Source organism: Giraffa tippelskirchi, chromosome 5 (genome assembly GCF_054371585.1).
Source record: "Giraffa tippelskirchi isolate mGirTip1 chromosome 5, T2T-mGirTip1v1.2.pri, whole genome shotgun sequence".
Taxonomy (NCBI): domain Eukaryota; kingdom Metazoa; phylum Chordata; class Mammalia; order Artiodactyla; family Giraffidae; genus Giraffa; species Giraffa tippelskirchi.
This window is the reverse complement of record NC_137279.1, coordinates 152,553,195-152,568,353: the sequence shown is the minus strand read 5'-3', so window position 1 is coordinate 152,568,353 and position 15,159 is coordinate 152,553,195. Positions and strand designations below refer to the sequence as shown.

At 41.5% G+C, this 15,159-nt stretch overlaps 1 protein-coding gene across 1 annotated transcript; it reads right to left on the bottom strand.

Moving 5' to 3' along the window:
• Positions 1 to 1,425: 1,425 nt before the first annotated feature.
• Positions 1,426 to 3,718, bottom strand: DIRAS3 (DIRAS family GTPase 3). The gene is made up of 2 exons (XM_081490699.1): positions 3,628 to 3,718; positions 1,426 to 2,863 (listed from the first exon to the last, which is right to left on the bottom strand). Exon 2 carries the CDS (start codon positions 2,796 to 2,798, stop codon positions 2,097 to 2,099), a length of 702 nt encoding a protein of 233 aa, XP_081346825.1. The 5' UTR covers positions 2,799 to 2,863; positions 3,628 to 3,718; the 3' UTR covers positions 1,426 to 2,096.
• Positions 3,719 to 15,159: the final 11,441 nt, after the last annotated feature.

Genomic DNA, 15,159 nt, shown 5'->3' with positions numbered 1-15,159 from the left:
GCAACATACCTCCTTTCTAAAGTATATTTGTCACTTAGTAATCCCTTTGCTCCTCTACAAAGAAAAATAATGAGTGCAACACATTTTTTCAAGGAGAATTCAGCTGGAAAATAGCCAAGATAGAGTGTTTTCTTTTAGAAATGAAATTACTCCATTAGGGATGTTACCTAAGAAATATTATTTTAAAAATAAAATACATAAAAAGCAATATGGCAGAACCACTTAGGTATTTTCTAGTGGTTGAGAATTGATTTGAAAGTGAATAGGAAAAATTTTAAATAATTGTCTATTTAAAAGGAGCCACTGAATGAATTTTCTAAGCTCAAAATTTTGACTCTGCTACAAGATAGATGTTTATGATTCCTTCTCAATGATGTGCTTCTCCCCTAAAAATCAAGTTAAAAGAAGGCATTTTGTAAACATTTAAGTTGTTCAATAAATATTTATCCAATAAGAGATATTTTATGGAGAAAAATCACCAGACTTAGAGCCTCCCCGCTTCTCTTTAACTGAAAAAAGAAAAACACTTGAAAACAAGGATGTGTATAGATACATATTCCCTCACTCAAAAAATATTATGTTCAAATATAAAATGAATCTTTTAAAAAAACTTCCTTAGAAATTTCTGATTTCAAATCCCACCTGTTTCTCCCCTTACCTTCCATCCTACTCCCCACTCTTATTTCCAGTACTTTTTTTCTTAAATTGGGGTATAACTGCTTTACAATGGTGTGTTAGTTCTGCTATACAAAGAAGTGAATCAGCTATATGTATATATATGTCCCTTCCCTCTTAGACCTCCTTCCTCCCCAATTCCACCACTCTAGGTCACCATAGATCACTGAGCTAAGCTTCTTGCATTATATACCAGGTTCCCACTAGCTATCTATTTTACACATGGTAGTGTATGTATGTCAAACCCAGTTTTCAGTTCATCCCACCCTTTTCCCCAACCCCCATGTCCGCCTGACCGGTCTGTCTGCATCTCTATTCCTGGCCTGCAAATAGGTTCATCAGCACCGTTTTTCTAGATTTCACATATATGCCTTAAAATACGATATTTTTCTCTTTCTGACTTACTTCACTCTGTATAACAGACTCTAGGTTTATCCACTATCCAGTAGCTCTTGAGGAAAGACTTTTGAGGCAGAGTTTGCTTTTCACCACCCACCTCCAAGACAGCAGCAAATGAGTAAGTAACCTCTTCAAAGATGCCTGGAATTCTTCCTGAATCAGCCCAGGAAAGGTGATGGATATAAACTAGCTCTGCATTGCAGGGACCCATGACCACCCCCACCCCCAACTGGCTAATTTCAAGAGGGCATGGGCTTCCGTGTGTAAAATTATTAGAAATCTTCACCAGTTGTGACTGGCAATGGGTAATTTTTGTTGTCGTTTTGTAAAAAAGAAATTATTACAGCTGACTGCATGCAGGAAAAGCTTTATTAAGTCAAGGAACTGTTATAATTTTTTTTAAACGGGGATGTAGAATACTCAAACATTTTTAAATGACTTATGAAACAACTGGCATACATTTAGTAAGCAAGATTCACTTTAACAATTCTCTCTGCTCCCACCCTCAATGCTCAACTATAGGACATTCATTTATTTATCATGTTTAGTATTTCTGTCTCACAGCCATCTGTCAGAGCTTTTGCTGCAAAAACGTGTTTTTTAACAATTAAATACACAATGGAGAGATATGGTTAGACACTTACAGGACTAGAAATGTTTAACAATAATACACAATAATAGGATTACAAGAAGGGCAGTGGTATCTTTCAATTCATTTTGCTATTTCCAGTCTCTTTTTCAAACATTAATCTCTCAAGTCCGTCCAAGTCCCATCCTTGAAATGCATCCTGTTCCTTTTTCCCTCTCCTCCTCCAAAGTCCATTATTTTAACAATTCGAGTTCTCTCGCCTGGGGAAAAGGAAAGTTACTAACTCACAAGGGACATTTATTGACAACTAATTGTTACAACCCAAACCACAGCACAAAAGTCAGTCATGTACAGGTGACACAGCACAATGGGGTCGGTCCATGTTTTCGGCACACTTAAGGAGAAGAGGGTCGCGATCTCTAAGGCTCAGGGTTCACATGACGATGCACTTGCCCAGCAGCTTCTCGGCGGTCTTGGGGATCTGGGATTTCTTCTGCGGAGGCTGGGCGCCAGCGGGGGCTGCGGCGGCAGCGGGCTTCTTCTCGAAATTTATCAGCAACTGGAACAGCTCTTGGACGTTGATATTCATCTTAGCCGAGGTCTCCAAGAAGGCGCAATTCCACTCGCACGCATAGGCAGCACCTTCCTTCTCACTCACCTCCCGACGGCTCTCATCGCACTTGTTGCCCACCAGGATGACGGGGCACTTTTGCGGGTTGTTACCTTTCAGTTGACGGATCAGCTCATAGAGCGGCTTCAGCTCCTCCAGGGTTTGCTTCCTGGTGATAGAATAAACCAGGATGAAGGCGTGACCCCTGGCAATGGCAAGGCGCTGCAGGCCCCGGTAGCGGCGGCCACCGGTGGTGTCGGTGATGTGCAGCGCGCCCGCCTTGTGGCTGCAGCCTAGAGCCTGGCGGTAGGTATCTTCGATGGTCGGCAGGTACGCCTCACGGAAGTTGCCGCGCACCCACCTTTGCACCAGCGCGCTCTTGCCCACGCCGGCCGAACCCAGCACCACCACGCGGAAATCTCTGCTCCTTCTCTGGGGCAGGCAGGTGCGGATGACGATCACGGTCGGCAGAGGCCGCAGCCGCTTCATCAGGCGTTCCTTGAGGCCGAAGCAGGAGTTGCCCATGGTCAGGTATTAGCTGAGAGGTGCGTGCACTGCTTCTCTGGCACCTGGCCAGCAGTGAGGGATGCCTACGGAGAAGGAGAGAAGAGAGGATGTGTGAGGGGTGGGAGTCTAACTCGGAATGGTGTCTTGTCGCAGCGCCTGCCTGGCCCGCTGCTCCCCGGGGACATGAGGTGGGGGGGCGAGGGGTGGTGTCTGCCTCGTGTCGCTCGCTAACCCCACCCTCCTCCCTCCTCCCACTTCCCTCCGCCCTCCTCCCTGCTCTGCGGTGAGCTGTCTCCCTGCCCACCCCAGGAACCCACCAAAGGCAATGCGGGTGGGGAGGAGGGCAGGAGCGCCCCGAGCCTCTGCTTCCAATGATACCTGTTTGTTACTTTCGCGGTGGCTACGCACCTATTTTTATTTTATCATGCCACACTACAGAATACCGCAATAATGGACAGCTTGCCAACCATTAAAATATGCACATCCGAGCGATGTTAGCAGACATTTTCACCCTAAATAAGCCCTTGCTGTCTTCTCTCCTGCAGTACTAAAAATTACGCGCATCTCTGACAAGGATCGATCACTGCAGGCAAGGGGAGGTTGCCGCAGACACCGCGATCCAGGGTGTGGTCACGGAGGGGCAGTGGGGGGTGGGGGGTCGCCCAGGAAGCCCACAGGGACCAGGATTCGTAACACTAACAGAGACCCCTAACCTGCAGCCACTGTCCCCAGGCGCCCGCTTCCCTGATAACGTGCCCATTGCTTTCCACCCCGCGATAATCCAGGCTGGTTCGCTCGCTACACCTTGCGTCTAAGTGCCCGAAAAAAGGCGAACGATAGCTTTTACCTCTTTCCGAGGCGGGAACCTCGCGGCAAATTCGCTCCTTGCCCAGGTGGCTTTGGCCGCGGCCGCAGCGGCGGCAAGTAATTGCGCAACCAAGCTCCCAGCCGCAACCGGCAACCAGTACGCTCCGAGGCTCGGGGCGAAATGCTCCAACCAACAGTGGGACTGAGATTGGTTAGCTAGAGCCAGGGGGCGCAGACTGGGAGACTCCACTTGCACGGCTCACGGAGGGGGGATTGGGTTGTGAGGGGCTGACCGAGTCAGACGCGCCCCCGGCAGTCTCCCCGGCGTCCCCCACACAGGTACCCACAGCCCGGGCAGGGGCGGGGGTGGGAGGCGGCCCTGTGTTCACAAGTGCCCGCCCATTGAGGGGGGTCCGCTTACAGCATTGGCGATGCAGGCATTTCTCACCTACTGCAATCCAAACCACTTCTTCGCTTTTTGCCCCCTGCGGAGTTAGCCTTTCCCAACCCTCGCCACCTTCTCTTCACTTCAGGAGGGCCAGTTAGCACCCTTCTCATTACTGGTGACAGACACCTCACCACATCTCATCCACTTCACTCAATAAACATTCGTCCAGCACAAAACCCAGTTTCTGTCTTTGCTGAGGAAGACCAACTGACACTTCTGTTAATAGGAGACTTTGGAACCTGCCTCTTGGAAGGATTTCCTGTGGTGTAGACATGTTCTGTGTTTAGAAGTTGAGGGGTATCCTCTACACCCAGCAACATTAAGCAATGATCATCTCCATCACCACTATGTGTACAATACTTCTCATTTAGTCGTCGTCACAAAAACCTCGTAGGAAAATCCAGACTGGAAATGTGGGCAGCCTCCTAGGAGTAGAGAGCGACCCCTGGCTGACAGCCAGTAAGAAAGCATGAGCCGCAGAGCTAGCAACTGGATTTTTCCAACAACCTGAATGATCTTGAAAGCAGATTCTTCTCTAGAAACTGCACGTAAGATCAGACCATCAACACCTTGATTTTAGCCTTAATTAAGCAGAGAATCCAGATGAGCTCATCCAGACTTCCGACTTGAGAGAGTTCTGGATTTTGCAATTGGGTGTCCTGTTAAGCCACAAAATTTGTGGTAGTTTGTTACACAGCAAAAGAAAACTAATTCAGCAAGTAAAATTACTTGTTCAAGTTTAAAGGGCTTATAAATGATGGACCTAGGCCCAAACCTAGTACTCCTCACTCCAACTCTTGTTCTTTTTCTGGTATTATCCTTCCGTGTCATTAAGCTGATACAGTATATTTTACTCATTAGTAAAAACATTTTTCTAATTTTTCTTTCTTACCCAAAGACTCATGCGTGTTAGGCAGAGATCAAGAATACATGCTTTAGAGGCAGAAAACTAGCTTTAGAATGTTTATGGGTTTTTTCCCTTTTCCTTCTTTCGAATACATGTTAATATTGGAAGAAAAGTTATGACCAACCTAGACAGCATATTAAAAAGCAGAGACATTACTTTGCCAACAAGGGTCCATCTAGTCAAAGCTATGGTTTTTCCAGCAGTCATGTATGGATGTGAGAGTTGGACTATAAAGAGGGCTGAGAGCCGAAGAATCGATGCTTTTGAACTGTGGTGTTGGAGAAGACTCTTGAGAGTTCCTTGGACAGCAGGGAGATCCAACCAGTTCATCCTAAAAGCTATCAGTCCTGAATATTCATTGGAAGGACTGATACTAAAGCTGAAACTCCAGTACTTTGGCCACCTGATGCGAAGAACTGACTCATTTGAAAGGACCTTGATAGTGGGAAACATTGAAGGTGGGACAAGAAGGGGACAATGGAGGATGAGATGGTTGGATGGTATCACCAACTCAATGGACATGAGTTTGAGTAAACTCCGGAAGTTGGGGATGGACAGGGAGGCCTGGCATGCTGTACTTCATAGGGTTGTAAAGAGTCGGACATGACTGAGCAACTGAAATGATAATATGCCTTTGAGCTGTGTGATCCTGGAGAGATTACTTTTCTGTAGAGGGGAACTGATACCTATGAGAAAAAATTGTGCGGAGGATTCAAGGAGCTACTCCCTGATGCACTAATTAGAAGGCATTTAGAATACAATAGGTAATTCATAAATGATAGCTATTGGCCTTCACATAATAATATAGAAATCTGTATACACATAATCGTGTAGTCTTTGAGCATTTTTGGAAGTGCCAATGACCTTTTTATTTAAACCAAATAAGAGCAGATTTCCACCGGGAAAACATAGCAGGTTTGGGGAAAATAAATTGAGGATAGAAGAACTTGAGGCAGGGAAGAAGAGCAGTGAGAATTCTGAGCAAGAATGCAATCTTTGCACATTCCTCCTAAACCACAAGAACCACTCTGCCTATTGAAATTAGGGTACCTAGAAGGCCACTTCATGGCAAATAGAAGGAGAAAAAGTGGAAGCAGAAACAGATTTTATTTTCTTGAGATGCAGATGGTAATGCAGCCATGAAATTAAGAGATGCTTGCTCCTTGGAGGAAAAGCTATGACAAACCTAGATAGTGTATTAAAAAGCAGAGACATCACTTTGCTGACAAAGGTCTGCGTAGTCAAACTATGGTTTTTCCAGTAGTCATGTATGGATATGAGAGTTGGACCATAAAGAAGGCTGAGCACCTAAGAACTGATGCTTTCGGATTGTGGTGCTGAAGAAGACTCTTGAGAGTCCTTGGACTGCAAGGAGATCAAACCAGTCAATCCTAAAGGAAATCAACCCTGGATAATCATTCAAAGGACTGATGCTGAAGCTGAAGCTCCAATGCTTTGGCCACCTGATACAAAGAGCCAATTCATTGGAAAAGACCCTGATGCAGGGAAAGATTGAGGGCAGGAGGAGAAGGGAGTGACAGAGGATGAGATGGTTGGATGGCATCACCGACTCAATGGACATGAGTTGGAGCAAACTCAGGGAGATAGTGAAGGACAGGGAAGCCTGGCGTGCTGCAGTCTCTGGGGCTGCAAAGTCGGACATGACCTAGTGACTGAACAACAACAAAAAGTCTTTAGGAATGAGAAAGAGTAGAAAAGAGGGTCCCCAAACTGAAACTGATGGGCATCGGTTTACCCCAGAGCAGACACCTCGGCACTTGACAGGTTGTCCTCTCTATTTGGGGGCAGTTCTGATTATTAGTGAAGTTTTCATAGTTTACCTGTCACTCCACCCACTGATTCCAGTTTCATCTTCTGGAGTCTGGAGATGCATTGATCAATTTGCTCCCTTGGATGCCCTTATAGCCTTTCAGCTATTTGAAGACAATTATGTCCAATCACTAAGTCATTTATAATGTTGGAAGTGGCCTGAGGACCATCAAGTCAAACCCTTCATTTTGGTGATGAGGAAATCTAACCTCAGGGGCCATGTCATGCTCTGACCTGAGACCAAGCTTACTCTTCTGTCCTGTAGCCTTGTCTTTTGTTTGAAAACAACTGTTCCTTGGGGTGTATGGATGTCTTTTGTTCCACTGCTTTTTATTTTTTTCCCATCTTTATAATGCACATTTGTTTCTTTACAGTAAACAAACTAAAAATACACGTTTCAAATACACACAAAAAAGAGGCTCCTGAAAACACTGTTATGGAAGATGAATGAAGATGCCTTTGGAGGAAAGACATTTAAAACAAACAACAAAAAAGAAGGGGAAGAAAAAATAGGAGGAGGAAGAAGACAAAGGAGGAGGAAAGCAAGAGGGTGTGGAAATATATATCCCAAAGTAAAGCCTTTAAATGCCAGAGAGATCAAATTATGAGGTTATACACAGCAATCACAAGGAATGATAAAAATACAAAACCATAGCTTTTCTATCCAAACCAGGTCTTGTACTTCAAAAGTCAGTATAAAATATCTCACTTTAAGAGGAGCCCTAGCCCAAGGATCCAGCATTGCAGTAGGCCAGAGAGTCAAAGGAATGGGCTGTTGAGTAGAGTTCCCTGAGAAATGAAACAGTAGTTATAAATGAACTACTATACAGTAGTTTTCATTAGTTATCTATTTTATATATAGTAGTGTATATATGTCAAGTCCAATCTCCCAATTCATCTCACCACTCCTTTCTTCCTTGGTATATGTATAACTGATTCACTTTGCTATACAACAGAAACTAATAAACATTGTAAAGCAACTATACTCCAATAAGATTTATTTTTAAAAAAGTAACACACCAGACCAAAGTTCTGCAGCAAATATTGGCTAGTTAGGATCCACAGTTTAGAGATATACCAGGGAGAAAAGATAATTAATTGAAACCAACACTGAGATGAAACAGATGTTGGAAATACCCAACCAGGATTTTAAAGCCGCCTTCATAACAGTGCTTCAACAGGCACTTACAAATTTTCCTGAAACAAAAAATAAAAAATTTTAGCAAGGACCTAAATAGACATTTCTCTAAAAGAGACATACAGATGGCCAAGGAACATGAAAAGATGATCAACATTGCTAATTAATAGAGAAATGCAAATCAAAACTATAATGAGATAATACCTCACACTAGTCAGGTTGGCCATCATCAAAAAGTCTACAAACAACAAATGCTGGAGAGGGTATGGAGAAAAGGGAACACTTTTGCACTGTCAGTGGGAATGTAAATTGGTATAGCAGCTATAGCAAACAGTATGGGGGCTCCTTAAGAAGCTAAAACTAGAGCTACCATATAATGCAGCAATCCAACTCTTGGGATTATAGAATATAGTAAGTCAATCAGTTGTGTCCAACTCTTTGAGACCCCATGGACTATACAGTCCATGGAACTCTCCGGGCCAGAATACTGGCGTAGGTAACCTTTCCCTTCTCCAGGGGATCTTTCCAACCCAGGGATCAAACCCAGGTCTCCCGCATTGCAGGAGGATTCTTTACCAGCTGAGCCACAAGGGAAACCCTAGAATACTGGAGTGCGTAGCCTATCACTTCTCCAGTGGATCTTCCTGACCCAGGAATCAAACTGGGGTCTCCTGCATTGCAGGCGGATTCATTACCAACTGAGCTATCAGGGAAGCACTCTTGGGATTATATCTGGAGAAAAACATCATTTGAAAGGGTACATGCATCCCAGTGTTCATTGCAATGCTGTTTATAATAGCCAAGACATGGAAGCAATCGAAATCTCCACTGACAGATGAACAGATAAAGAAGATGTGGTATATGTATACAACAGACTACCAAACCATAAAAAAGAATGAAATAATGCCATCTGTAGCAACATGGATTATCATACTAAGTGAAGTAAGTCTGGCAAAGACAAACATCAATATAATATTGCTTATATGCAGAATCTTTTTTAAAAAATGATACAAATGAACTTATTTACAAAACAGAAACAGACTCAAAGACTTGGAGAATGAACTTATGGTTAGCAGGGGAGAAAGCGGGAAGGATAGGTCGGGAGTGTGGAATTGACAATGTACACACTGATATATTTAAAACAAACAACCAACAAGGACCTGCTGTATAGCACAGGGAACTCTGTTCAATACTCTGTAATAACCTAAATAGGAAAAGAAGTTGAAAAAGAATAGATACATGTTTATGTATAACTGAGTCACTTTGCTATACACCTAAAACTAACACAGCATTGGTTGTTAATCAACTATACTCTTATATAAAATAAAATTTTTTAAAAGTTCAGCAAATAAAACATATAAAAAGGATGTAAATGAAAATTATGGAACTGAAAAATACAATAATAGAAATTTTTTAAACTTTCTGAATAGACTTAATATTATAATGGAGATGACATTGGATAGAATCAGTGAACTTGAGGATAAAGAAATAAAATTTACTCAATATAAACAATAGAAAATAGACTGAGGAAAAAATAAGAAGAGTCTCTAGGATCTGTGGTGCAGTAACCAAAATCTCAACATTTGTATCACAGCCCCAGAAGGAGAGAAGAAACAGTCTAAATGAGTATGGCAAGAAATTATGCCTGAGAATCTCCCAAATTTGGTGAAAGACACAAACTTATAGCTCCAAGAAGCTGAACAAATCCCACCAGGATAATTCCAAGGGAATCAATGCCAAGACACATAATTGAATTCTGAAAACAAAGACAAATTCTTGAAAGCAGATAGAAAGAAAGAATATATTACCTGTCAGAGGAATATTAATTCAGATGATGGTAGATATCTCATTTGAAACCACAGATACCAAAGGAAATGGCATGGCATTTTTCAAGTGCTGAAAGAAAAGAACTGTCAACTGAAAATTCTATATCCAACAAAATGGTCCTTCAAGAACAAAGCCATGTTCAGATGAAGAAAAGCAAAGAGGATTTTTTGCTAACAAACCTACCCTCAAAGAGTGACTAAAGGAAGTTTCTTGATGAAGGTGCAAGAGGAAAGTGAAAAAGAGCCTCCTGATGCAGGTGAAAGAGGAGAATGAAAAAGCTGGCTTAAAACTCAACATTCAAAAAACTAAAATCATGGCATCTGGTCCCATCACTTCATGGCATATAGATGGAGAAACAATGGAAACAGTGAAAGACTTTATTTTCTTGGGCTCCAAAATCACTGGTATGGTGACTGCAGCCATGAAATTAAAAGACACTTGCTCCTTGGAAGAAAAGCTATGACAAACCTAGCCAGAGTATTAAAAAGCAGAGACATTACTCTTCCAACAAAGGTCCATATAGTCAAAGCTATGGTTTTACCAGTAGTCATGTACGGATGTGAGAGTTGGACCGTAAAGAAGGCTGAGCACCAAAGACTCGATGCTTTCGAACTGTGGTGTTGGAGAAGACTCTTGAGAGTCCCTTGGAGTGCAAGGAGATCAAACCAGTCAATCATGAAGGAAATAAACTCTGAATATTCATTGAAAGGACTGATGCTGAAGCTGAAGCTCCAATGCTTTGGCCACCTGATGTGAAGAGCCAACTCACTGGAAAAGACCCTGATGCTGGAAGAGATAGAAGGCAGGAGGAGAAGGGGGTGACAGAGGATGAGACGGTTGGATGGCATCACCAACATGGACATGAGTTTGAGCAAGCTCCAAGAGATGGTAAAGGACAGGGAAGCCTGGCATGCTGCAGTCCATGGGATTGCAAAGAGTTGTACATGACTGAGCAACTGAACAACAAACAACAAAGGAAGTTTCATAAACAGAAAAGAAAAGATAATTAGGAACTTTAAAGGAAAGCATAATATCAAGATAGATTTAAAAAATAGGGGTAAATATGATAGACTATCCTTCTCATGGGTTTCCCTGGTGGCTCAGATGGTAAGGAATCTGCCTGCAATGCAGGAGACCCAGATTTGATCCCTGAGTTGGGAAGATTCCCCTGGAGAAGGGGACAGCTACCCACTCCAGTCTTCTTGCCTAGAGAACTCCATGGACAGAGGAGCCTGACAGGCTGCAGTTCATGGGGTTGCAAACAGACAGGTACAACTGAGTGACTAATACTTACTTATACTTACCTACTTATTGTTCTCATAAACTTTTACAATCATGATGATTGAAAGAAAAATTATAATATCTGATACTCACGGCAATGGTGCTAAAAATTGGGAAAGGCAAAGGGACCTGAATAGAAGTAAGGTTTCCATACTTCACTCATGCAATAATAGATTATAATGTCATACATGCATATTGTAATATCCAAAGCAATAACTTTTTATAAAAAGTGATATACTCAAACACACTAAAAATAAATCAAGAGAGAATCCTATAAAGAAAACATTCCAGTAACCCACAGAAAGGTGATAGAAGTAGAGGAAAACCAGGAAACAATAAAATTGTGTACTTAAGTTCATATATATCAAGAATCACCTTAAATGTAAATGGTGTAAATATACCAATTAAAAAGGCAGATTGGCAGGGTGGATAAAACAAACCAACCAAAAAAGAAACACAAGCCAACTATATGATGTTTTAAGTAAGAAGAAATGCACTTCATATTCAATGACATAGGCAGGTTGAAAATAAAAGGATTTTTTTAATAATAAAAAAAGAATATATGGAAACCAAAATTAAAAACAATATTATTTACAGTCACTATAGAAAAGAAAGTACTTTGTACATATACAGAACACATAAATAGTCCGAATGCTGAAAATTACAAAATCCTAATAAAAGAAATCAAAGAAGACTTAATCCATAAAAGGAAAATTTGATAAATAAGAGCTCATGAAAATTAAAAACTTTTGTTCTGTGAAAGATCTTATAAAGGTAATGGGAAAAAAAGGTATACCTTGGGAAAATAGTTTCAAGCCACATATCTGGCATTGGACCAGTATGAGAATATGTAAAGAACTCCCAAAACTCAATAATAAAAAAGTCCAATTAGAAAATGGGCAAACAATATGAATAGACATTTCGCTGAAGACCTACAAAGCAAATAACCATATGAAAAGATTTTAGCATCATTTTAGCCACTAAAGAAATGCAACTTAAAAACACAATGAGACAATGAAATATTATTCAGCCGTTAAAAAGAATTATATAATGCCATTTGCAGCAACATGGATAGACCTACCTAGAGATTATCATATTAAGTGAAGTCAGATGGAAAAAGACCAACATCATATTATAGCAAATATATGCAAAATCTAAAAGAAAATGATACAAATGTACTTATTTACAGAATAGAAATAGACACACAGATATAGAAAACAAACTGATGGCTACCAAAGAGGGAAGGGGAGGGAGAGATAAATTTAGAATTTGAAATTAACAGACATATACTACTATATATAAAATAGATAAACAAGAACCTGTTATATAGCACAGGGAACTGTATTTACTATCTTGCAATAACCTAAAATAGAAAAGAACCTGAAAAAGAATATATATTATGTATGTTATATATATACTTGCTTGCTATAAAACTAATTATGCAACTAAATATACAATGCAGCATACATACCTACTGCTAGTAAACATACATACCCGGAGCTCTTGGGTATTTATCCCAGAGAAATGAAAACATGTTCACACAAAATACACACGACTTTATGTGTGAATTTTGTACACAAATATCTACAGCAGCTTAGTTCATAGTAGTCAAATACTGAAAATAACCCAGTCGCCCATTAGCAGGTGAATGGTTAAACTATGGTACATCCATATCATGGACTACTACTCAAAACAAGAGAGAGAGAGAATTATTGATACAGGTTATAATTTGGATGAAGCTCAAGAGAATTATGGTGAGTGAAAAAAAGCCAATTACCAAAGACTGTATACTATATGATTCCATCTATGAAACATTCTTGAAATAAAATTACAGAAACTGTGCTAGTAATAAAGATTAGAAATGAAGGAAGAGGCATGGAAGGAAGATAGATATGCTTGTAAAAGGACAACAGGAGAGATTCTCATGGTGATGGAACTGTCCTGTATCTTTACTGTGGTTGTAGATTTTCAAACCTACCTATATGATAAAATTCTATAGCTTTAAATACATACACAGATGAGTGCAAGTAAAACAGGAAATCTGAATAAGAGCAGTCGATTATAATGTAAATATCCTAGTTGTCATATTGACTACTATTTTACAAATTACCATCTAGGAAGATTAAGTTACTCAGGATCTCTTTATGTTATTTCTTACAACTGCATGTGAATCTTCAATTATATCAAAGTAAAATCCATTAATATCAAGAAGCATTTGCCTAAAAATAAAGCCAAAAACAATAGATCTCTTATGCCTCCCTGCTGCCTACAGAATTAAAGTTCAAACTACTTAGCTTCAGATTTCCAGATACTTGCAAACAGATCCCAAATCTTACCTTCCAGAAGTCTGCTGCTGCTGCTGCTGCTGCTAAGCCGCTTCAGTCATGTCCGACTCCGTGAGACCCCATAGACGGCAGCCCACCAGGATCCCCCGTCCCTAGGATTCTCCAGGCAAGAATACTGGAGTGGGTCGCCATTTCCTTCTCCAGTGCATGAAAGGGAAAAGTGAAAGTGAAGTCGCTCAGTCGTGTCTGACTCTTAGTGACCCCATGGACTGTAGCCTACCAGGCTCCTCCATCCATGGGATTTTCCAGGCAAGAGTACTGGAGTGGGGTGCCCCTGCCTTCTCCCCAGAAGTCTGCACACACTGGCTTAATACTTAGATATTCTTGGGAGTTGCTGTGTCTGCTTATCCACTCAGTTCATCCTCCAGTCCCAACCCCTCCTTCATATGCTCCAATCTTACCCTCCTTCAAGGTTCACCTCCAAATGGCAAAAGAGAGAGAGTCCCTCCCTCTGGGTTCCCATGTACCTTTTTACCTTGTATGGTGTGTGCATGCTAAGTCATTTCAATCATGTCCAACTCTTTGTGACCCTATGGACAGTAGCCCACCACAATCCTCTGTCCATGGGATGCTCCAGGCAAGAATATAGGAGTGGGTTGCCATGCCCTCCACCAGGGGATCTTCCCGACACAGGGATCAAACCCACATCTCTTAAGTCTCCTGCACTGGCAAGCAGATTCTTTACCACTAGTGCCACCTGGGAAGCTCCACCCTGTATGGTAGTTTTGTACATATCAATACTTGTTTTATACTCTTCACAAAGTGATGAGCTTTCCTCAGACAGAACTCAGATTCATTTATCTCTAACTTCCTCACAGATGCTAGTAACCACCAGCACATAGCTCTCAGAGGTAACCAGGATGGTGTAAGGTACCATAGATTCCATCAAGAGGGGCAGAAGTCACTGTAGGAGTTCCCAGCTCTGGAGCCAACTGGCTTCTCTCCAGTCCTGGTTCTACTATCTTTATAGTTTGGCCCTTAACTCTATCCTCAATATTATCAAAGTAGGGAAATACATGGCAAGTGCTGACATGTTAAAAAGCATCTTCCTCAATACCTGGCAACAAGTAGACACTCAAAATGCAGTTGGAGCTTTCTCCAGTTCCTGTTCATTCACATACTACTTGTACAGACTTTGACAAATCACGTTTTCCTGGTGCATTCAGTTTCTTCATTTGTAAAAAGGGGTTGAAACGTCCTCTGTTTGAAGTAAGATTAATTGATTTATTTGTATAAATTTCAAGCAGGATATTGCTTATGGAATGTGAATAAGCTAACATCCATTTGAGTCTTTGCTATGAGCCTAATATATTACATGTGTTTATTCATTTGGAACTTCTACCATGAGTTCATGAAGTGGAACTAACACTGTCTCCATTTTACAAATGAGGAGACTAGGCATCGAGAGATGAACTATGTGGTAGAGGCTAGGAAGTCTGGACTTCCCAGCTCTTGGACTTGTGTAGCCTGCCTCTCTAGCAGAGACAGGTGGCAATATTCAGGACCCTCACAATCATGACTTGGTGAATTTGTTTTCTTTCAGTTTCTTTCTGGGCTCTTTCCCCTTTTAAGCTCTGAAGACAGCTATTGGCAGTTGTCTTCCCCATTCTTCACCATAAAATATCTTCTTTGTGGTTTTGATCAGAGTTGCTTCAGACTCTCTTCTCTTACCCCCACAAGGATCTTCTTCCATTCCTATGACTTCTGTTTCTGACTGCTTTCTCCTCACACTCTGATGCCATAAACGGCTCCCTGTTCAGAGAGATATCAGCTACTACCTCATAAAGGAGGATTCC